This window comes from Hyla sarda, chromosome 12, assembly GCF_029499605.1.
Source record: "Hyla sarda isolate aHylSar1 chromosome 12, aHylSar1.hap1, whole genome shotgun sequence".
Taxonomy (NCBI): Eukaryota; Metazoa; Chordata; class Amphibia; order Anura; family Hylidae; genus Hyla; species Hyla sarda.
This window is the reverse complement of record NC_079200.1, coordinates 62867360-62891797: the sequence shown is the minus strand read 5'-3', so window position 1 is coordinate 62891797 and position 24438 is coordinate 62867360. Positions and strand designations below refer to the sequence as shown.

Genomic DNA, 24438 nt, shown 5'->3' with positions numbered 1-24438 from the left:
CAAACTTCTTGATAATATTGAGTACTGTGGACAAAGGCAAATCTAGATCTCTGGAGATGGACTTGTAACCTTGAGATTGTTGATATTTTTCCATAATTTTGGTTCTCAAGTCCTCAGACAGTTCTCTCCTCTTACTGTTGTCCATGCTTAGTGTGGCACACACAGACACACAATGCAAAGACTAAGTGAACTTCTCTCCTTTTTCTCTGCTTTCAGGTGTGATTTTTATATTGCCCCTTCCTGTTACTTGCCCCAGGTGAGTTTAAAGGAGCATCACATGCTTGAAACAATCTTATTTATCCACAATTTTGAAAGGGTGCCAATAATTTTGTCCATACCATTTTTGGAGTTTGGTGTGACGTTATGTCCAATTAGCTTTTTTTGGTTTAGTTCCAATACAAACAAAGGGAATATACATGTGTATAGCAAAACATGTTTTACTGCAATCCTTTTCTGTGAGAAATACTTCAGGGGTGCCAACATTTACGGACATGACTGTACAGTGATATGGACCATGCTGGTATAACCTGGGTATATACTGTATATAATTATATATGTACAGCTGGTATGTCATATCTTCTGTATATAATGATATGGACCATGCTGGTATAACCTGGGTATATACTGTATATAATTATATATGTACAGCTGGTATAAGTTATATATCTCCTGTATATAGTGATATGGACCATGCTGGTATAACCTGGGTATATACTGTATATAATTATATATGTACAGCTGGTATAAGTTATATATCTTCTGTATATAGTGATATGGACCATGCTGGTATAACCTGGGTGTATACTGTATATAATTATATATGTACAGCTGGTATAAGTTATATATCTTCTTGTATATAGTGATATAAACCATTCTAGTATATACAATTCTTGATCTAGGTACAAATTTTCCCCTATATTCGAACACTGGAAAAACTATTCTTGTTTCAGATTGTTCGCAACGACCCTGACAGGCTTACAAATTTGGATTACAATGTAGAGTTAAATTACTCTTCATAAGTCTCTTCATAAACCAGGAGGCTCAGGATGAACAATGCTACAGATCTTGCCCAGATAGAGTGCTAGTAGTTGTACTTTAGAGCAGGGACTTGCAGGAGAAATGAAGTGAAGTTACATGATGACAGTCACACTGTGGTATACAGTAGTTTGTTTCTAAGCTTTGTAGCTGAGGAGTGACCTGCTGTGTGAAATGTGACAGCTCCGCGCTAATGAAGAGATGGCTTCACATTCTTTACATCAAGTGCCCGGTGTCATACAAAAGGGTTTTTACCAGTGTTCTCCCAATCTGTGGTCTCCAGCTGTTGCACAACTACAACTCCAATCACACCCTGACAGCCTTTTTTTTTGTCAGGGCATGATGGGAGTTTTTGTTTTGCAACAGATGGAGACCACAGGTTGGGGGAACACCGGGGTTAATCTGTATCAGTGCGGGTAAAAGTTCACAGACGATTGTCTAGACTGGATGTAACAGTAACAAACCCTCAGTTATGCAAAGTATTAGGCCTATAGGTTCTAACTGATGGTTAACTTAGCTGCCAATTACCTTTATATGCCCGCTTTATCCTTGACAACAGTACGGACACTTACATTAGGATGTAGAGAAGTGTTTTCCATACAGTGTGCCTCCACCTGGCCAATGCAGGCATGCTGGGAGTTTTGTAACTGCTGGAGGCACATTTGGTTGGGAAAGCAAGGTCCTTGCAGTTTTTGTCAAGTAACCATGGACAAGTCACTGTACTCATGTGCTCTTTAGGATAGCAAGAACAATGCTTGTTGTAAGTACAGACTCATTGCTTTCTGAGGCAGTGACATTATCAGAGATGAGGGATACAAAGCCAAATCGACCCCATCATCACAGGATCCCATTCACTGGACTGAGAAAGAACCTATAACCTCGCCCAGCTCCATGGTTCACACATGTGGCCACCATGTGCCCTCCCACTGTCTACATGATGTCCCATACAACGTAAATTTCACAACCCCCAGACACATTCCTGCAGAAACAAATGACACGGACCCCAAATGCTTGTTTTAGTATTTTTTTTTTCTTCTTTTCATCAATTTACAAACAATAAACAAAAGTCGAACAGAATCCCGTCCACAGAAAGATATCATACAAATCATTAAAAAGTCCCCGCCCCTACCCCCACAATTCACTTATGTACCAGGCAATACCTGAATATCTACTGAGCCCCTGTGACTACTAACTCCAACTATTAATGGGATTTCTGCTCAATGCATTTCCCCCCCCCCCCCCCCCCCCATTCTCCTGGTCAACTGGAAAAGCGAAAAACCCCTCCATACAGAGAATGTCCACCAATTTTTTTTTTTATTATTATTATTTTAGCGTTACAAAGAAGCAGGAAAATAATCGGCAACTCACCGCAGCCAGCTGAGTAAATCTTCTTTTATTTCTTACTCACAAATGTATTACATGGGAAGAGGGTAGTGGGGGGACACAGCATGGCGACCAAGCTCCGTTTCGCACGATGATCGTGCTTCCTCCGGCCATTGGCCGGAGGAAGCACGATCATCGTGCGAAACAGAGCTTGGTCGCCATCCTGTGTCCCACCACTACCCTCTTCCCATGTAATACATTTGTGAGTAAGAAATAAAATAAAATTTACTCAGCTGGCTGCGGTGAGTTGCCGATTATTTTCCTGCTTCTTTGTAACGTTTCCATGCACTACTGCCAATCAGAGCACCACCTCCAGCATTCCTAGTCCACGTCTGCCATTTCATCACTGTTCTATACCTAAATGGGGAAGTAGTGCCGTGCTGGCTATCTACAAACTGTGTCTATTATTTTAGATCCAACCTCCTGTGCCAATTCTTTAACACATTTTCATAGAGGTTGGAGTTCTGTTTGTCTAATACATTGCTCCAAATACCTATAGACTGAGGTAAGAGAGAACATGCTGTTACCTGCATCTACCGCTAGTGGCAGTAAGCTCCTAGTAATGGCTGGAGTCAGCCAGAACTTTGTCACTGCACGTGCACAGAATTTACAGCTCTGTATAAATAAAATAAAAAAATCACAACAGAATTTTGAATTTAGATAGAACCTAAAGATAAGCTGCAGACATTCACTTTGGTGGGGTGCATATGCTCTTGTCAAACTTAACGTGCCGACGTTTCTGGGAGAGCTGGGTAACAGCTAATATACTTTCCACCTAGTTTTCCCAGAAAGCCCATATTGGTTGTCACCCAGCAGCTTTTCCCACAAACATCAAAAATCTAACCATGACATTTTTTTTTTTTTATTTTAGGTCAAAAAAGCACACTATGGCTGCCGTCAGACAAGCGAGCAGTGGACTGCTCGAGTTCACGCCACGGAAACTGGCAAAACAAGAAAAACAAGTTATCTGCTGTCACGATACTATATACAATGCATTTAGAAAGCTTCAAACCCTTTTACTTTTTCAGGTTTTGTTATGTTGAGACCTTGTACGAATGTTAAAATAGAATTTAAGATTTTTTTTGATTACTTTTGATTTTTGATAAATTTTGCATGGACATAAGTATTTATACCCTTTACGATGACAAGTGATAGGCTCCTTCCCATTTCTCTCTGAGATATTTCTACACCTCAAAATCACCTGTGGAAAAATAAGGTGATTGGACAGGATTTGGAAAGACGCAGCCCTGTCTATATAAGGTCTCACAGCTGACAATGCATATCAGAGCAAAAAACCAAGCCATGAGGGGAAACAACTGCCTACAGAGCTCAGAGACAGGACTGTGTGAAGCCAAAGACCTGGAGAAGGTGACAAATACATTTCTGCTGCACTGAAAGTTCAGTGGCCTCCATAAATTTTTAATGATAGAGGTTTGGAACAATCAGGACTCTTCCAAGAGAACCCAATTGTCTCTCTGTCTGAGCTCCAAAGATCCTGTGTGCAGATGGGAAAAGCTTCCAGAAGGTCAACCATCACTGCTTATCACCTGCCTAATACCCATCCCTGCAGTGAAGCATGGTGGTGACAGCATCATGCTGCGGGGGTGTTTTTCAGTGGCTGGGACAAGGAGACTGGTCAGGTTTGAAGGAAAGCTGAGCAAAGTACAGTCATTTTCTTAATGAAAAATGAGCCAGTGTTTTGGACCTCCAGAATGGGCTGAAGATTTACCATCTAAATCAGTGTCTAAGCACACAGCCAAGACAACACAGGAGTGGTTTATGGACAACTCTGTGAATGTCCTTGTGTGGCCCAGCCAAAACGCTGGACTTAAACCCAAAAGAACATCTTTGAACAGACCCATAAATGGCTTCCACCAATGGTCCCCATCCAACCTGGATCTGCAAAGAAAAGTGTTTGAATACTCATGTCAATGCTTTTTCAGTTATTAGCAAGGATTTCTAACAATCTGTTTTCACTTTATGGGGTACTGCATGTAGAATGCATGAATGATGAAAGTAGAAAAAAAATTATTTTAATCTACATGCCAAAAACACATTAAAATGTGAAAAAAATGAAAAGGTCTGAAAACCTTCTGAATGTGTTGTATATCTAGCTAGAAATTCGTTTTTTCCCCCAATAAAATGAAACGTTTCATTGTTTAGCAAGTCACTGAAAAAAGACTGCAAAATTACCTACTAGCACCGATAGAGAAATAAAACGATTCCACATTGTCTCTGCTGTCAGAAAAGTGAGGAGCAAGCGGGTCATAAAAGTTGCTAGCTCTTCAGTCTAGAAACATGGATCATACTGGGGAAAAAAAAAAAAAACTTTTTTGTTGCCGCCGTCTGTCCTGTCGGGATGTGCTGTTAAGGCGGCAGAGAAGACGGACAGGAGCCTGACTCTCTTAGCACTTCCCCTGTCAGGTGACAGGATGGGACGGGACTATGGATAACATTACGGAACCTGAAGATCTTCCACGAACCTGGACAATTGCTGGTCTACATTAGGGGTAGAAAATGTCGGCTGTACCCCTAGCAGAGGCTCACCCGCCTCTGTCCCACAACCCAGCCCTGAATTGATTCTAATCTAGAACCTATAAGAGATCCCGTCTCACTACTCGTCTGTGTGAAGATCCTGGGAATGGTCATTTAAAGGTAAATTCTATGTTTGGAAAAGAAAGATTCTCGCCCTTCTCTCCTGAACTGGCATCATCGAGGGGGTTGTCCTCTTCTGTTCCATAAGGATGATCATTTGCGTTCCGCTTTTCTTTCAGCTTGAGCTTCTTCACCTTGTCTTCTACACCATCTACTTGACCTCCCTCTTCTTCTGATAGACATGGACTGGCACAATGATATGACTGGGTGCAGTCTGCAGCCGTAGAGTCGTCAGCTGTAAGGTTTACGGTACTACTGTCAGGCATCTTTCTTTTCCGGTGATCTCCTTGGATACGCTTGTTGTCAATGTTTTGGCTGGAGGGTCCATTGACCTCTAACCCACCTTCTTGGTCTTGCTTGCTCTTCCTAATGACTTCTTCCTTATGGACTTTACTGGAGTCTTCTTTGGCATTTTCATACTCAACTTCTTTCTTTGCATCATTCTTCTCCTCAGTGTTGTCTTCCTTTTGACCCATGATGGAGTTAACATCTTTAAAAAGTGGAGTGCTTTGGTTAGGTCTGGTATCTGTGTTATGATTTGGACTGTTCTCTGGTAAGACTCCTCTGTCTTCCATAGGGATCAACTCACTAGCAGTAACATTTTCCATCTTGGAGTCACATTGACTCACCATAACCTTTTCATCTCTGACTCTGCCACCATGGACGCTGAGAGACTGCTTTCCCTTATCATAGTTTTTGTAAGGCTTGGAATCTAGATTCTTTCCTACACCATCTTGTGGCCCCTCAGAGCTATTGTTTACTTCATTCTCTTCCCAGGGGTGGAAATGTTTGAGCTTCTCCACTGGCCCCCAGATAAACCTTTCTTGGTGATTATTTTGTTTGTAGTTCTCCCAGGCAAAGTGCACTAGTTTCCTGCGCTCGTACTTGTTCTTCACGGCAAACATGAAATAGTCTAATACGCTCCTTTTTACATTGGGTAATCTGTTTTGCACTAAAGTCTCCTCCAGGAAAAACTTGACCAGAGGGGCCTGGAAGTGATCATAGCCCATCTCCCCTAAACACTTCAGGATCCGAGTGATCCGCAGATTGTTGTGGCTGTGACTGTAAGGAAGATAGAGACTTAGGTTAGAAGAGGTATGTTAATATTCCTATATAGTCTGACCCTTTCCTTTACTGTTTAAATCCCAAGACTATTTCTGTATGTATGTGTCTATACAGTACATGGACATTTATGGGGACCAGGTTTTCTAAATACTGTACATTGTTATTATAGGGAAATCTGGTGGCAACAAATATAGCCACCCATGACCCCTGAGTTTTGAAGACACATTTGTCTCTTAAAGAGTTTTCCATCCTACTTACATACAGGACAGTCCTCATAAGTCATTTACTTCCTATAGGCCCTATAAAAGCAAATTAAGGTAATAGAGTAGCCAGATCAGCTACAGTATAGACGATGGTTAGGAGATTATTCAGATTCATTTATTAAGTTTACCCTTTCAATGCTGCACAAATCAGGCTTTTATCTGAACCGTAAATTGTTTTTTGGCTCACCCCCTTGGCAGTGGCTTATCTGCTCAGGAGGCTGGAACTTGCCCACCTGGAAACCAGTGTCACCACTTTTTCCTGAGTGCCCACTGGTTGTTTTCGCACCACAAACCACTCCGTTTTTCTTCATCTTATGCTCTGCCAGAAGAGCACTGCAGAAAATGAGGAAGCAGTGCAAAGCTGTGAGGGTATCAAGTGTGCAAGGCACCAGTCATGGCCTGTCCTGAATAATGTGAGGTTGAGGCTGTTAAAGGACAACTGCAGCGCAATATACACTTATCCCCTATAAACAAGATAGGGGATAAGTGTTTGATCGCGGGGGTCAGACCGCTGGGACCCCCCCCCCCCGAGATCTCCCTAACGGGGCGCCGTCGTTAGCGCTCATAGTGAGCGCTAAGGCGCGTAGTGTCGACCTAGAGGTCGACGGTGACGCCCCGTCTCCTCCCCGTCCCCATACAGTTCTATGGGGGAGCCGGGGAGGCACGAACACTGCCTCCCCGCCTCTGCCATAGAGATGCATGGAGGAGGCGTGCCGTCCGCAACGTCATGCTGCGGCAGGCACGCCCCCTGCATGGGAGAGCCACGGCACAGCCGCGGCCCCGTACAGGAGATCGTGGGGGGCCTAGCAGTCGGACCCCCCACGATCAAACACTTATCCCCTATCTTGTAGATAGTTGATAAGTGTATATTGCGCTGCAGTTGTCCTTTAAATGTTAATTCAGGATGGCGCTTGTAGGCATTTAATGGAGGCTGTGGGTATGAAAAGGGAAAGCTGTAATGATTGAGGGGAGGGGATAGTTTATGTGTGTATATAGCAGAGTCTCATTCTTTAACAGGGGACTGCATTCACAGCATTTCCTTAAAATTTTTATCTCAGACCTTACAATTCAAAAAACTGATATGCATGTAATTTCTATATATACAAAAACAATCTTGCTTATATATACAAAAACATTTTGCTTCTATATATACAAAAACATTTTGCTTAAGTTTGGAAAAAATGAAAATAAATCAAATAGATTTTATTTTAAAACATATCAGTACCAGTCCATCCATTCAGAGGGAGAACAAAATGACTAAGAATGGTGGCAAGACAGAGAAGCCATTTGCGACTAGTCTCGCTGCGTGTTGTTTCTTTCAGAATAAATAAAAACAAAAAACACAAACATACTGGAAACGTCTGCTAAAAGACCCTCCTTGGGCACTGTCCACTATATGGGAGTGGGAGATTGAGCAGGGAAGTCCTCTGTTGTGGCGCTCCTATGTCCTGTCACCATGGGACTTCATGCATCACTTCAGGGGTCAGGGGATCAGCTATATATGCTATGTATAATATATATAGTAAATTAACTTTAGAAGGGGCTCTGCATTATTATGTGGGGGGAGGGAGAGGACTTCCAGGATGTGATAATACCGAGATGGAACAGCTCTGCATATAATTATCCTATTGGGCAGCTCTTCCTGTAATTAGATCTATGGGGGAGCTCTGCATGAAATCAGACTATGGGGTGTACTAGGGTACACCCTGGGGTGTAGCTAATACTGGTGTGTAGCTAATACTGAGGGGAGACAGGCATCTTACTGGCTGAATAGATTATTATACTGGGAGAAAAGCATTACTTTGGATGATCTATGTAGGTTTTACTGGGGGAGGGGAGCATTTTGGATGTGTTTAAGTAGTTTACACTAACAAAGGCACTGAAACACTTCATGAATCAAACTGACAACAACATTGGTCTTCACCAAGCTTTCTTAGAAACAGAGATGTGACACAGGGAGCCTTAAAAGGTTTCATATTTAACCCCCAGGAATATTTTAAGAACAAAATCACTTACTAATTCAGGTTCTTAAATCTCTCCTCCCAATTTGCTTCCTTCTTCACTTCTCCTGTCTCTTCATTTATGAGTTTAATACCATAGAAGTGCAGCATGAGTCTGTATGCTTTGAGGAACCTTGCCATGACAGCCTTATCCTTCTTCATCATCTAGAACAGGCGAACAAAAATGACACAGGTCAAATACAAAAAAAAAACAGTTATCAGTAAACTATAATATTTATGCATAAAGTTCCTTCTACCGCAATCTCATTCAGTGTCAGGGGCTTGGCATATGAGTTCATCCCGTATTCTCGCAATGGAAACAGCCTGCAAAAGAAGATTCGATCATTTTAGGGAAGTCTGCCCTCTCCTGAACAGCCAGTAACCCTCCCATCGGGAATCAGATTTTTATTGCTGCTTGTTGTGTCACACTTGTTGCATGCTTTTGCTTATTGTGTCAGCACATAAGGGACCCTCGTCCATGTCTGTAAGAATTCATGGAAGTCCTTGACAATTCATTGCATTATCATCCCTCTTACCAATGAGAGAGTATAAGTACCCTCTGTCATACATGATGAACAACGACTATCATGGTAACAAGCTGATTCTTTAATATCTATCTATGTTGGTGGTTGGGAGTTACATATCCTTACCAGACCCCATTCTATTTTTCTACTAATGTCTGCACAAACTTTTTTGCTTTAAGCTGTTATTTAGACTTAATGTTCTTTCCTCGTATGTGTGACTGTCTCTACTACTATTAACAAAAAGTTATACATGTAAGGTTGCTTTCACACTAGGAGCATTCATCCGTTATTAAATGTCTGTTTTCTGTGTGAAAACGGATGTATAATAACGGATGAAATAACGGGTGCTAACTGATAAATAAATATTCATCCGTTAAGACCTGTTATAACATCCCTCATGTATGGCCGTAACACCTCTGCCTACAGACTCCCACAGCCGGGACTACTACTACTTCCATCATGGAACAGACTTATTTACAGACTTAATTCCCTGGCTGCGCGAGTCTGCTGGTGGCTGGGAAGGCTACACTAGTGTTTATACTACTACCCCCATCATGGAACAGAGTCTGTTCTATGATGGGGGTTGTAGTACAGGGGCTGAGGGACTGATTGCACCAGCGGGTTTCACTGCTGAGACCCCATGCGATCAGAAGTTATTAAGCAGGGGAGCGGGCGGCATGGTCCGCAACCCTGCGATGTATCGATTGTTTTAACTTTCATCACTTTAAATTAGTGACCAGCGGCGGCTCCTCCCTGCTGTGCTTTTAATTTTCCTTACCTCCCCCCTCCCTCATCATTCCCCCTTTTCCCCTGCTTTTTATAGCTTTTTTTTCCTTACTTGGCTGTGCTTCGGCAGGCCAGGTCAGACGGCGGGTCTTGCGGGCTGTGTGGTCATAAAGCAGATGAGTGACGTCCTCTGCCGAATTCTCTGCGCGGCATCAGTGACGTCACTTTTCATTTCCTGCAGCCGCCGCGAGTGAGAGTTTGTCGACTGCAGGAAATGAAAAGTTACGTCACTGATGCCGCGCAGAGAAGCCGGCAGGGGATGTCATTCATCTGTTTCACTGACCACAGCAAACTGACTAGGTTTCCCGCGGAAGATTTGAAAACCACCCGGGAAACCTAGTGTTATTGCTGCAGTACAAGAATGTGACAAGGGGGAAGAGAATGTGACGGGGGGGGGGGAAGAATGTGACAAGGGGGAGATGTGAAATGGGTGGAGGGCATAAAATGGGGGAGATTGGACATGAAATGGGGGGGGATTTCACAATTTATTTTATTATATCGCATTGCAGCCCCTGTACTACAACCCCCATCATGGAAAAGACTCTGTGCCATGCTGGGGGTGGTAGTACAAACTCTAATGTAGCCTCCCTAGCTGTCTGCAGTCCATGATGGGAGTAGTAGTAGTCCCTCAGCACTGCAGGAGTCTGCTGATGTCACCTCTTCTGAGCATGCTCAGAAGTAATAACAGATATTATAAACCAGGTGCAAACAGATGACATAAAGGCTCATCCTTTTGCCATAGACTTCAATCTTAAAAATAACGGCCATTAATTTATCAGTTTCTTGTGACGGGCGGAAAATTTGTGCATGTCCCGTTATTTCTCCCGACACAACTAACGGCAGTTATTCATGACGGACTATAACGGGTAATAAAAAAATCCCATAGACTTGAATGGGATTGTTTAACGGCCATTTAACATGGGTTTACTGATTGACGTTTGTAACGGATGAATTTTTATAGTGTGAAAGCAGCCTTATCTGCACTTTGTACTACAGTAAAGGGCCTTTTACATTGGGCAATTATCAGCCAAACCGGCCCAGAGCCAGCAGTCACTTGATGAATAAGCAATCGCTTGTTCATTGGATGATCTCTGGAATTTTGTGGCCCTTAAAGATATTGTTGGTAGACCGTACATTTCCCTATGTAAAAAGGTGATGTGTCGCTGACAATGATTCAGGGGTTTAGAGGTCGAACAATCCAGCGATTGTTCATATGACTCTGGTTGCCCAATCATTCACACGTTCAGGTTCTTAATTGCAATTATTAATTATAAAGCTAGAAACAAATCAAACATAGGGAACATATGTATAGGAAAGACTAAGAAGACTTTCTTTCAAACCCATTCCTGGCCTTTTATTGCATAATCGCAAATAAAAACCTGAACATATGAACACACCCTAAAAGGCTCAGTTAACAAGAATCCATCTGCTAGGCTGGAGCTGATATCAAGCATGGGTCTGGAATACTTATCATAGGAAATGGATAATTAGCTGATCGGTCGAGGTCTGATCGATCACTAGAAAAGAGGTCCCTTGAGCCTGAAGTAAATAGAGAGGCAAGGCACATATTTGAACATTGCTCCATATCTATGGGACTTCTGAAAATACCATACCACAAGGAGCGTTTTACTAAACTATCTCAGTCAGTCCCATAGTAAGAGGATAGAAATGCGGCTGTACATGAGGGGTCCCAGCTGTACTACACCCACCGATCATACATCTATCACCAGTCCTGTTGACAGGAATCTAACTCTTTGGAGTAGTCACTGGGCCAGTGATCATTTTTTCAGTATTTCTTGCTTATATTTTGTTTTCTGGCATATTAATCTGATTGGCTAATACTTTTAGTCACAAGCATGCATTTTATACAAACTGGTAAGCTTTGATTCAAAATTGAAAGTGCCCATGAGAGCAAAATGCTGGGTGGTGTTTTTGGTGTGTCAGATGTTTTCATAATTTATTTTGTTTGTCAAAAACGTTAAACTTGTCCTGGTAGTAGAAAGGTTAACCTGGACATTACAGGCTGCAGTACATAAAACACTTACCACTGAATGTAAGAATGGTTCCGCTCTAGTGTGGGGTAATCCTCCTTCCAGTCGCTGAGCAGATCATCAATGCACAATCCTGCAGGAGAGATAGATACTCATGTAAAATATGAAATATAAAAGTATAAAAATGTATGATGCTCAAAGTTAGATGGAATTAATTTCTCAAATAGTGGATTTATTATATGAATAAACACAGTAAAAAGCCTTCAGATAAGCCACAGGGGCCCTTGTAGTTTACTTCAGGCTAAACAATTAGAATATTAAAATGTAATATCTAACATACCATAAACATACACAGTGTTGTCTGATTTTTAAAGAATTTATTTGCAAATTATGGTGGAAAATAAGTATTTGGTCACCTACAAACAAGCAAGATTTCTGGCTCTCATAGACCTGTAACAACTTCTTTAAGAGTCTCCTCTGTCCTCCACGCGTTACCTGTATTAAAGGGGTACTCTGGCGCTAAGACTTCTTATCCAGTATCCTTTGGATAGGGGATAAGATGTCTTAGCGCCGGAGTACCCCTTTAATGGCACCTGTTTGAACTTATCAGTATAAAAGACACCTTTCCACAACCTCAAACAGTCACACTCCAAACTCCACTGTTTTTTTAGCCGAAGAATGTGCTCTCAAATCCCCCAAAGTGAAAGAAAAAGTGAAAGTGTGTTACACTAAAAGAAGTGCAGAAAGGATGCGGTCTATCGCAAGCCCTTCTCCGACAGGAGGAAGGCCCACCAACAAACCATACCCTTCTCCTCCGGACCAAAAGGTACCTTTGAGTTTCCAGGTTCGATGTCCCTTTTTGCCAAAGCTACTAAGAGACCACAAATGCTGTTGGCAACCCCTTGGCGTTAGCCAAGGTATCAGCCCGCAGAGCCGTTAACGGTCGGTACCCTACCCATGAAGGAGTACCCGGGTTTTTTGCAGGGAGGTGTGGAACCTAAAGGCCACACGCACACACACACACACACACACACACACACACACCTCCCCTAGACTGCTAGGAGGGACACCCAAAAGGGTTACCACATCCTAACAATTCTGTGGACACACAACACGCAAAAAGTAACACAGTGAATAAAAATAAATAAATAAGTGAATGTGTGCAGGTACACTGCTCGGACATCTGGACGGATCTATAAAAATTTCTCTGATCCTAGCCAGAAGGCCGGGAATCAAGAGGTGAGTACGACTAAGGTGAAGAGATCATGGTGCCAGTGCTTCAGCTCAGTGAGTTTCGGCACCTCGGGTCACCACTCCCCAGGGCACTAAAGTACCTCGGCTCTAGACCCTGTTGACCACATGGCGAGACCCGGAGGAAACAGGTCACATCAGGGCAGCCGTTGAGCTGGTTTTGTGGTACCAGCCCCGGAACACCCCGGTACACCTGCTCCTCCATGTAGCCATCCATTCCCACCAGTGGACTACCTGATAAGAACAGATACTACACTTGATCTTAGCCAAAAGGCCGAGAAGCAACTTCATTATGGCCAAGACCATAGAACTGTCGAAGGACACCAGAAACAAAATTGCAGACCTGCACCAGGCTGGGAAGATTGAATCTGCAATAGGCAATAGAAATTATTAGAAAATGGAAGACATACAAGACTACTGATAATCTCCCTCGATCTGGGGCTCCACGCAAGATCTCACCACGTGGTGTCAAAATTATCACAAGAATGGTAAGCAAAAATCCCAGAACCACACGGGGAGACCTAGTGAATGACCTGCAGATAGCTGGCACCAAAGTAACAAAGGCTACCATCAGTAACACACTATACCACCAGGGACTCAAATCATGCAGGGCCAGACATGTCCCCCTGCTTAAGCCAGTACATGTCTGGGCCTGTCTAAAGTTTGCTAGAGAGGTGTCATATGTGAGATGAAAGCAAAAGTAGAACTTTTTGGTAAAAACTCAACTCGTCGTGTAGGAGGAGGAAGAATGCATCCAAAGAATACCATACCTACTGTGAAGCATTATGGTGGAAACATCATGCTTTGGGCTGTTTTTCTACCAAGGGACTAGGACGACTGATCCGTGTAAAGGAAAGAATGAATGGGGCCATGTATCGTGAGATTTTGAGTGAAAACCTTCTTCCATCGGCAAGGGAATTGAATATGAAACATGGCTGGGTCTTTCAGCATGACAACGATCCCAAAAAGCCCGTGCAATGAAGGAGTGGCTTCGTAAAAAGTATTTCAAGGTCCTGGAGTGGCCTAGCCAGTCTCCAGATCTCAACCCCATAGAAAACCTTTGAAGGGAATTGAAAGTCCATGTTGCCCAGCAACAGCCCCAAAACATCACTGCTCTAGTGGAGATCTGAATCGAGGAATGGGCCAAAATACCAGCAACAGTGTGTAAAAACCTTGAAGACTCACAGAAAACATTTGACCTCTGTCATTGCCAACAAAGGGTAAATAAAGTATTGAGATGAACTTTTGTTATTGACCAAATACTTATTGTCCACCATAATTTGCAAATAAATTCTTTAAAAATCAGACAATGTGATTTTATGGATTTTTTTCTCATTATGTCTCTCATAGATGAGGTATACCTATAATGAAAATGCAGGCCTCTCTCATCTTTTTAAGTGGGAGAACTTGCACAATACTTTTTTCCCCCACTGTGTATAACAGTGGTTCCCGCCTGGGGTGCCGCAGGATTTTGGCATCAATTTTTTTATTTTATTTATAAATTTTCCGCCCCGGCCTTCCCTGGCACCACAAGTGCAGGGAAGTTTGTGTGCGCTTTGCTGTGCATGCCTCCCCCAGTGTCCCACTCTCCCCTGCGGCCCAGTGAATGCCCTGCCAGAGAGGGGAAGAACGCAGAAGCTGCACCTAGCCGGTGTAGTGACCCGTGCCCCAGCGTCCCCCTGCGGCGCAGTGAATGAGTGCCCTGCCGGGGCCATGAGTCTGTGCCCTGCCAGGGGAGGAACGGGGAAGAAAAATGGTTTGCGGTTTGCTTAAGGTACTGTACCATGTCCATCCCCCCCCTCTCACCCACGTCCATCCCCCCTCACCCACGTCCATCCCCCTCTCACCCACGTCCACCCTTCTGACCCCGTCTCCCATGTCCACCCTCCTGTCATCCATGTCCACCCCTCCGACCACATCCTTGTCACCCATGTTCACCCCTCTGTCCCTTTGTCATCCGTTACCACCTTGTCACTCCTGTCCACCCGTCACACATGTACACTCTTCTACACCCCTCTGCCACTCATCTGTCACTCCTCTACACCCCTCTCTGTTACCCCACCGCTCTGTTACCCCATTACACCTATACGCCCTTGTATTCCTCTTCATTTGTAAAAGGGGAAGCTGGAGGCTGATGCTGGTAAAGTGCGGAGCCTAATTGATTTGTTTTGCAGGTTTAATGGTGAAGAGTTGTGGCTGGAAAAAATGGTCAGGACGGTCCGGACCAGACGGAGAAGAACAGGGAACGACACTGATTAGAGAAGACGTTATTTGTGAGTTGCTGTATAAAGCAGCATTTTAAACTACATACTCACTGATAAATAAATATTGGATATTGTGCACTGTGGCCCCCCCCCCCCTTTTTTTTGCCCATCAACATCAGTAGGGGTACCCCGTGATTTATAATTTTTTTGCGGGGTGCCCCGAGCCGAAAAAGGTTGGGAAACACTGGTATATAAGAATAAAGTAGAAATACTGCTGTGATTGTACAAAGTACATTTCAGTCGCCATATAGTAACTAGAAAGGCATTATGCGACTTTTAGTCCTTGAGGTTGGAATTATCCTCTTTGTGGGCAGTAGTTAGAGATGAGTGAAGTTACAGTGATTCGATTTGACACAAACTTCTCAGCTCAGCGTTTGCTGACTTTATCCTGCATAAATTAGTTCAGCTTTCAGGTGCTCCGGTGGACTGGAAAAGGTGGATCCAGACCTAGGAGAGAGTCTCCAGCCCACTGGGGCACCTGAAAGCTGAACTCATTTATGCAGGATAAAGTCAGCAAACGCTGAGCTGAGAAGTTTGTGGCAAATCAAATCACTGTAACTTTGCTCATCTCTAGCAGTAGTCTTAGAGAATGTTAATATCTTTGCCCATCAACGATCCTTATTATGTAATAATAATAAAAATAATAATAATAATAATAATGATAATAGTGCACATTGCTTCCTCTCTGAGAGTAGGCTGAACTGCAGGCCCACCGTAGGTCGTGAAATGCATTCAGCCTGCTTATATACTCCTATACACTGAGACCTATATACTGCTGCTCATAGTATTGACTGTGACTGCTACTTTCCAGAACCATTTTCAGACAGTGCCTTATCGATCAAACATTCTGGTGCCCGAAGACACGAGGATGCTACTACTATCCACCCCCCACGTTTTTGCCTGCGGTCAGGAAAACGCATACGGCCGAAAACGCAGCCGACCAGCGGTTCACTCCGGTCGGCTCATAGACATACATTAACTACGGTTCCCGAATACAGCTGAGTGCGGGCGCCGTGATTAAGCCCCGCCCACCCCTCCTCCCAGCCGTATACGGGAACCATAGTTACAAACCGTAGTGTGAACCCAGTTTAAGACTACAGCCCACAAAAAGTATAATTCCAACCTCAAGGACTACAAGTCGCATAATGCCTTTTTAACTACAAGTGACATAATGCCTTTCTAGTTACTATATGGCGACTGATAAGCACTTTATTCTTATATATGTTTATGATATTTTAGATATTATTACATTTTAAGATTTTATTCTAATTGTTACTCCGGTGCTCCAGCGTTCTGAACATTTTATTCCGAACGCTCGGAGCCTGTGATCGTGACGTCGCGGCCATGCCACCTCGTGAATTCATGCCATGCACCCTCCCATAGACATGAATGGTGGGGACATGGCGTGACATCACGAGGGGGCGTGGCTGTGATCTCATGACCACTGCTGCAAGAACGCCACAATTTGAGAAATTGATTCCATCTTACTTTGAGCCCTGTACCTTAATTATACTTTATATTTCATATTTTACTTTGTGAGGATATAAGGGTTTCAACAGTTTGCTCAGTTAAAGGTATTTAACCAGTGCAAAAGAACATATCTCCAAATCTATCACAGCAAGGATGCCATTCATCCAACATATTTCCCTCTGGTGTGTAGGTGTCAGATAATAAAAAAAAATTAAATAAAAAGACCTGTATGCAGGGTTTTGTGATTCAACAAATTCACTCTGGATGTTAAATGTGCCAGATAAGCCATAGGTTATGTGGAGTTACTGATTTCAGCCTATGGGGCAACAGATGGGATGTTGGGTGTAAAAGATCCAGCTAATGGCATCCATGGATGGATGTTCCCATCTGTAACTGTGCAGGATGACTGGTGTTATAAGTACAGCTAACAGATGTCTGTTCTACTGGCTGATACTCCTTTAATTGTACAGAATAGAGTATCTGGTTTCTCTGTGTTTTCTGGTCCAGTTAATAGATAAGCAGATTGTTGCTTTTCTCTGCTCCCCAAAATAACAGGAAGCTGAGCCGAATGGTCAATATTAACTGCACCCAAATAGAAACCAGCCTAAACCGTGTGTGTGATCCACAGTCCAATGATGGAACAGGCATTCACTTTATAATGCCCCTCTCACTGAGCAGTAGTTTTGACACATTTATTAGACAAAACACTACTATAAACCAGACATACATGGATTACAAGTATGTACAACAGCCTTAGGAGAGAATAAACATACACGTGGACAATGTTTGGCATTGATAAATAAGATTGCACTTGTGATCCCAGCCAGCAGCAGACCTTTTGTTCACTGTAAATGGGGCTTAACAGCATTATTTTTTGGTCTCTTTCTCTGCTGTCTCTGTGGTACTGGCTGAAATGCTTGAAGAATAAAATGTTAGTGACATCAGTTTAGACACATGTCACACAGTAACAATATGTGAGTACTGTACAGCAGACATATTGCAAGTGATTAGATACACCAAAAAAGTGGTATAATAGTTTACAAAGGATCTTACTCTGTCTATCGCACCACCTGTAAACAGACATGAAACTATCTGTAGTCCTTAAGTATTTACACCCACTATATACTCTATGGGGGAGATTTATCAAAACCTGTGCAGAGGAAAAGTTGCCCAGTTGCCCATAGCAACCAATCAGATTGCTTATTTCATTTTGCAGAGGCCTTGTTAAAAATGAAAGAAGCGATCTGATTGGTTGCTATGGGCAACTGGGCAAGTTTTCCTCTGGACAGGTTTTGATAAATCTCCCCCTATGGCCACATCTTTTTACTGATAACCACTTTTTCCCCAATATATAGACATAGTTCAAAAAGCTGGTGAGAGATGCTGGCTAATAGTTCTAGACATTTTTGGCATCACTTTAAACTCTTGTTGTAATGTCGTTAAAAAAATAAAATAAAAAAAGTCTTTTCAGAAAGATACTTCAGAATGTGTTCAATTCGATACTATAAGGGAGCGTTCCCCAGACTGTGACTGGGAGTCAAAACATGCTGGGAGTTGTAGTTTTGCAACATCTGGTGAGCTGAACCTGGGGTACCCCAGAGCTCAGACCACGTCTGGTCAAATGTTTATGGCTAACTAGCCAATAGGTCATAGAAGTCTATGGAAAATGCCTCTGAAAACAACAATGTATACAATCTTCCAAAAAGTCCCAAAGAGAGTGCACAGAGCAGGGTGACGAAACATGCGCGCTGCAGCTCTATTCACTTGGGAGACAAGTGGTCTCCGTTCCTGTGATCTGTCCTAGCGGCTGGACCCCCCCAATTAGGTACTTATCTCCTATCTTTGGACAGGGAATAAGTTTTAATCTTGGAAGAAACCCCTTAAAGCAATACTGGACAAATAAACAAACAAGAAGAAAGGAAAATGTTATAATACAAGGGCATACAACAAATATGCTGCTTATCCTACTGACCATTTGGCTCAAAGCGCTCCTTGTTCTGGTAGAAGTCCAGGTTGGGCATTGTTTTAGAGTTTTCTTCCTGGGGGGAAAAGAAAAGGGAGATATATAAAAAAATAAAAATACAAACACTGTAGCTCTGCTTGTACAGATTGGCTACTGTTCCTCACACAAGCTCACCAGATTGTGCACCTTGATTGTAGAAACACAAACTTCATATCAATAACTCTGCATAGGTCTGGTTGTTCATAGCGACCTACATAGCTATTTTATTTAAAGCCCTGAACAGCTGGTTTGCCAGACAGGCATCTCTATAGTGCAACCCCAGGCTTTGGGCCAATTTTGGAGACCCAAGAAGACAGATTTCCAAAATGTGCAGTGTGTTTCCCCACTGCCCAGCGGATTTACGCAGCATGAAATACACTGCGTATGTGCTATGTGTGAACCTACCCTAAAAAATCCTCCCCTTCCAAAAATACAGATATGTTCAGGGTATGTTCACACTGTTATATAAACCACTTGTATGAACCCCCTTGGAAAATCAAACTGCAAAACAGCTTGCAAATCATGGTTTTTACAAGTTTTTTTTTTTCTGGTATTTTTCTCAAACTCCTATTGGTTTCAATGTGAGCCTCCAAGCAGAACCGCCCTGAAAGTTTTTTCACCTTTGTTTTCATGCTGTATTGAGAGTTTTCTGGGACATTTTTGAGGTATTTTTAGCCTGTGTGAACAAAGATCTAAAAAACTATTAAAAATAAATAAATAGAAAAAATAAAATCATATGGCCCCCATATAGTATTAAAAAGTATTCAGCGCTGCAGAATCTGTAGGCGCTATATAAATAAATAAATAAAAACCAATGCTCACCATGCAACAAAAAAAAAATGAGTCCTCCGCTCTAGCGCCCCAACCAAGAGACTGCCAAAGCTGTGAAAATTAGATGAGAGGAGAGCAATAAAAGGAGCTCTGTACAAATAAACTCAGTGTTTCACAGCCAGGGTGCCTCCAGCTGTTGCAAAACTACAACTTCCAGCATGCCCGGACAGCCTTTAGCTGTTCGGGCATGCTTGGAGTTGTAATTTTGCTGCACCCTGGTTGGGAAACACTGACCTTACCAGAAGAGTCAACCTCCTAGGAACGTACCAAGGTGGTGGCCAGGACATTAGACACCAGGTATTGTTCTACCCCTAACACATAAAAAAATTACCGTGCAAGACTGATCGCTGGCGTTTTCCCCCCTGTAGCCATGCCTATAGCACTGCAGGTCTCTGGCCGCTCTGTTCCGCCACCGTCGAGAATACGTAGGCTGTAAGTAAAACAGAAATCAGATTTAGTAAATCGCAACAGCTCAGTAAACTTGCTAGGGACTGCAATGTTTGGCGAATACACATTTGTTGCTGCCACTATCTCTAGGCCACTACTGTGTGCACAATGAAGTGGCTTTGTCACTATGTTTCCTTACATTGTGGTTTCTAACCACAAACTGAATATTGGGGATAAGGAACACCAAGGTTAAAATATCTTGATAGTCCATAAGGGCCCCTTCAGTGGATCATAGCTCCATCATAAGCTATCCTTGTGATGAAAACCTGCCCTAACACCACAATCCTCCCCAACTATAGCACAGAAGCTACCTTGCCACTGGGCACAAGTGGTGCATCAACAAGACCCTCCTGCACCTATATATAGTGGTGACCACTCTGATCTCTGTGAGTGCACAGCAGAGTTCACCAAACAAAACTACAACTCCGATCATGGGTGATGTTCTAGTTTTGCAACAACTGCAGAGCCACTAGGTGAGAAACATTACAGTCTAGAATCCACAAAGCCGTCAGGGCACAATGGGGGTTCTAGATTTGCAAGAGCTGCAGAGCCACAGTGAGGATTGCTGCAAGAAAGGATTCTTAAAGAGTACCTCTCATCAACATTTATTTTTATATTTTATAGTTTAATATAAATAGATTTTTTTTTTTTTTAAATAGAATCCAATTAGAAAATTTATGTATCCTTTAATGTGTTTTATGTGATTGAACATTTGGCCAGTCGGGGTCTCCCTTTTAGTGATTTCGGACTCACGCCGGCCTGGCAGCTGAGTCCGAAATCGCACAGTAAGCACAGCCCCCCGCTTGTCAATCAGACAGGCAGGAGCGAGCGCTGTGCGCGCATCCCTGCACAGTGCGCTCCTGACTCTGCCGGCCAGTGGTGTCTTCAGGCTACTCCCGTCGGACAAGGAGAGCCGGTGTGTGCTGGCCCAGAGTCAGTGGAGCGCAGCTCTTCATGGTAGAATCATCCCTGCCCCATACTCAGCATGTAAGGGCAGAAGTCGGGCCAGGCTTCTGATGAAGTCGCACCTGCTGGGCCTTGCCCACTTCCTGCCCTCATACAGAGGTCGAAACTGAGCTACCGAGGAAAGAATAAATGAGGTATTTAGAGTCAGGGGCAGATGGGGAGGGGAATTAGGGAAAGTTTAGTTGATGATAGGTACTCTTTAAAGGGGTATTCTGGTGGAAAACTATTTTAAATCAACTGGTGCCAGAAAGTTAAACAGATTTGTAAATTACTTCTATTAAAAAAATCTTAATCCTTCCAGTACTTATCAGCTGCTGTCCAGAGCAGGAGAGGTTTGCTATGGGGATTTACTCATGCTCTGGACAGTTCCTGACACGGACAGAGGTGTTAGCAGAGAGCACTGTGGTCAGACAGAACAGAAATTCAAAAAGAAAAGAACTTTCTCTGTAGTATACAGCAGATGATTAAGATGTTTTAATAGAAGTAATTTACAAACCTGTATAACTTTCTAGCACCAGATGATTTAAAATACATTGTTTTCCACCGGAGTACCCCTTTAAGACTGTCAGAGCATGATGGGAGTTGTAGTTTGGCAACAGCTGGTGCCTTCAGTTGGCAACACTGGTATACAGAGATTGAGTGTAATGGCCTGTTGCTTGGCAGCAGTTGGCACCATCCAGGTGCTGGAGTTTCTACCACCTATGACATCCAGATAAGTGGCACCTGATCTGTGTGATCCCAGATACAGTATTTGTGGATTTGCTCCCCCTACATCCCAGCACGGACCCCTCACCTACCGGCTCTGCAGTCACCAAGGCCTAAGGGTCTTTTCTGCAGCGTATACGGTTCTGCCCCATCTCCCCTCCCCCACCGCACCCCCAGGAGAAGCCCCCGTGCCCAGTACCCGGCGCTGAGTCCTCCGCTCCCGACCTTCTTCCTCCCCTCTTCCGTTCTCCTCCTCGTCCTCCCAGGTAGAGTCATACTCGGACGTCCACCCGTCCTCACCACCGTCCCGGGACATGCTGTTGGTAGCGGGGCCGCGGAGCCAGGGCCCGGGCAGCACCAAGCAGGGGAGCACGGTGCCGGCTAACGTTCTGGAGGCCACAAGTCTGGAGCCTCCGCTAACTGACAGTTGAGAACCGAAACTGAAACCCGGCGCCGGCCAGTGACGTCACACGAACGGCGGCGCGGGCTAAGCACGTCACGTAGTTAGAGCGCAGGCGTTGCTGGGAATCGTAGTTCGACATCCGGAAGCAGTAATTGACGTAATGGTATCCAAGTATGGTTCCGATAAAAGAGTTTTCCTAGAGTCATGAGCCTAGACCAATTTTCCATGTGTCTGTCAGCAGTGTTTTCCAACCGGGGGGCCTCCAGCTGTTGCAAAACTTCAAATCCCAGCATGTTAGGACAGCCTTTGGCCAAATCCTGAATACAGGGGCCAGTGACCCCCTGTATACTTGGCAACGTTCTAAGGTTTCTATATATATATATAATCCTACATTAGAAAAAAGTAAAAAAAAAGTTGATAAAATAAATATTAGTACATGCAGTAATCCATAAAATTACGTTAAAAATCCACAAAAGGGCAGGGAAGTAGATACTACTGGGGTATAAAAACTAACAATAATGCATATAGTCTGTATGATTATAATACGGAATGTCTGTGTGGAATTCCACCGGAAAATTCTGCACAGACATTCTGCTGCAGCAGAGTCCTATTTATTTAAATGGGATTCTGTTGCATTATACACATGACCACTTGTCTATTGTTTTTGTGGATTCCTCTAAAAATTGCATTGCTGTCTTTAAGATGGCGCATTTCCAAGTGGTCCTAGCGCCTGTTGGATCGTGCAAATGTGTGGAATGTCTGCTGGTGTTTTCCGCATTCTGCACAATTTCAGTCCTGTGAACCCAGCCTTAGGGTATTGTTGGAGTCGGGAAGACATTTTCCTCTGGTATGGGTTAATTGACATAAGCCTCATAAGGGTTTTGCCTTCCTCTAGATTAAAGGAGTACTGCAGCCATAGACACTTATCCCTTATCCGCGGGATAGGGGACAAGTGTCTGATCACGGGGACCCCCGCAATCACTTGTACAGGGACCCGAAATTACCATAGCTCTGCACGGCTAAATCGCGTGTAGTTGACCTCATTGAGGTCAACCCCACGCCCCCTCCATACAGCTCTATGGGAGAGGTGAGGAACGCTGTATCTCCGCCTCTCTCATAGAAATACATGGAGGGAGCTTGTTGGCTGCGGCCAACACGCCTCCTGCACTGGAGAGCCGTGGCACACCCGAGGCCCCCTACAGGAGATGGCAGGGGGTCCCAGCGTTCGGACCCTCCAGCAATCAGACACTTATCCCCCATCTTGTGGATAGGGGATAAGTGTCAATGGCTGCAGATCTACTTTAAAACGGTAGGGATATTGGTTGAACTTGATGAACTCTTGTCTTTTTTCAACCTTATGAACTATGTTAGGCTGGGTTCACACTACGTTTTCCCCCATACGGGAGCGCATACGGCAGGGGGGAGCTAAAACCTCGCGCTCCCGTATGCCTTCGTATGCGCTCCCGTATGTCATTCATTTCAATGAGCCGGCCGGAGTGAAACGTTCGGTCCGGTCGGCTCATTTTTGCGCCGTATGCGCTTTTACAACCGGACCTAAAACTGTGGTCAACCACGGTTTTAGGTCCGGTTGTAAAAGCGCATACGGCGCAAAAATGAGCCAACCGGACCGAACGTTTCACTCCGGCCGGCTCATTGAAATGAATGACATACGGGAGCGCATACGAAGGCATACGGGAGCGCGAGGTTTTAGCTCCCCCCTGCCGTATGCGCTCCCGTATGGGGGAAAACGTAGTGTGAACCCACCCTTACTATGAACTATGTATGTTACACTATGCAAATTCAGCAGGGATTCCAATTAGAGCACCTTACTATTGCTTTTTAACCCCTTAAGGACGCAGGACATAAATGTACGTCCTGGTGAGGTGGTACTTAACGCACCAGGACGTACATTTACGTCCTGTGCATAACCGCGGGCATCGGAGCGATGCCCGTGTCATGCGTGGCTGATCCCGGCTGCTGATCGCAGCCAGGGACCCGCCGGCAATGGCCGACGCCCGCGATCTCGCGGGCGTCCGCCATTAACCCCTCAGGTGCCGGGATCAATACAGATCCCGGCATCTGCGGCAGTGCGCGATTTGAATGAATGATCGGATCGCCCGCAGCGCTGCTGCGGGGATCCGATCATTCATAACGCCGGGCGGAGGTCCCCTCTCCTTCCTCCGTCCAGCTCCCGGCGTCCCCTGCTCTGGTCTGTGATCGAGCAGACCAGAGCAGGAGATGACCGAAAACACTGATCTGTTCTATGTCCTATACATAGAACAGATCAGTATTAGCAATCATGGGGCTATTCAAGTGTAAAAAAAAAATGTAAAAGTAAAAGTAAAAAAAAAGTGAAAAATCCCCTCCCCCAATAAAAAAAATAAAACGTCAGTTTTT

The 24438-nt window shown here is 44.0% G+C and overlaps 1 protein-coding gene and 1 pseudogene across 3 annotated transcripts; both read right to left on the bottom strand.

Annotated features, from left to right (window-relative positions):
- Positions 1-3211: 3211 nt before the first annotated feature.
- On the bottom strand, positions 3212-22115 carry LOC130297060 (opioid growth factor receptor-like protein 1). Of its 3 annotated transcripts, none has more exons than XM_056549266.1 (7): positions 21838-22115; positions 19852-19950; positions 18660-18726; positions 11757-11835; positions 8659-8725; positions 8418-8566; positions 3212-6135 (listed from the first exon to the last, which is right to left on the bottom strand). In XM_056549266.1, the coding sequence occupies exons 1-7, from the start codon at positions 21952-21954 to the stop codon at positions 5064-5066; spliced, it is 1650 nt and encodes a 549-aa protein (XP_056405241.1). In that variant the 5' UTR covers positions 21955-22115; the 3' UTR covers positions 3212-5063. The 3 variants fall into 3 exon arrangements, with proteins under 3 accessions (XP_056405241.1, XP_056405242.1, XP_056405243.1); XM_056549267.1 differs by having other exon boundaries at positions 21864-22099; XM_056549268.1 differs by having other exon boundaries at positions 21939-22095.
- LOC130297183 (U2 spliceosomal RNA) lies at positions 13114-13239 on the bottom strand (annotated as a pseudogene).
- Positions 22116-24438: the final 2323 nt, after the last annotated feature.

Excerpts from the sequence above, each read along its gene's own strand:
- LOC130297060 (XM_056549266.1), bottom strand. The coding sequence starts at position 21,954 with ATGTCCCGGGACGGTGGTGAGGACGGGTGGACGTCCGAGTATGACTCT. Across the intron at positions 18,727-19,851 it reads CCAGCGATCAGTCTTGCACG|GAAGAAAACTCTAAAACAAT; the intron begins GTAATTTTTTTA and ends TTTTCCCCCCAG. Across the intron at positions 8,567-8,658 it reads TGACACTGAATGAGATTGCG|ATGATGAAGAAGGATAAGGC; the intron begins GTAGAAGGAACT and ends CGCCTGTTCTAG.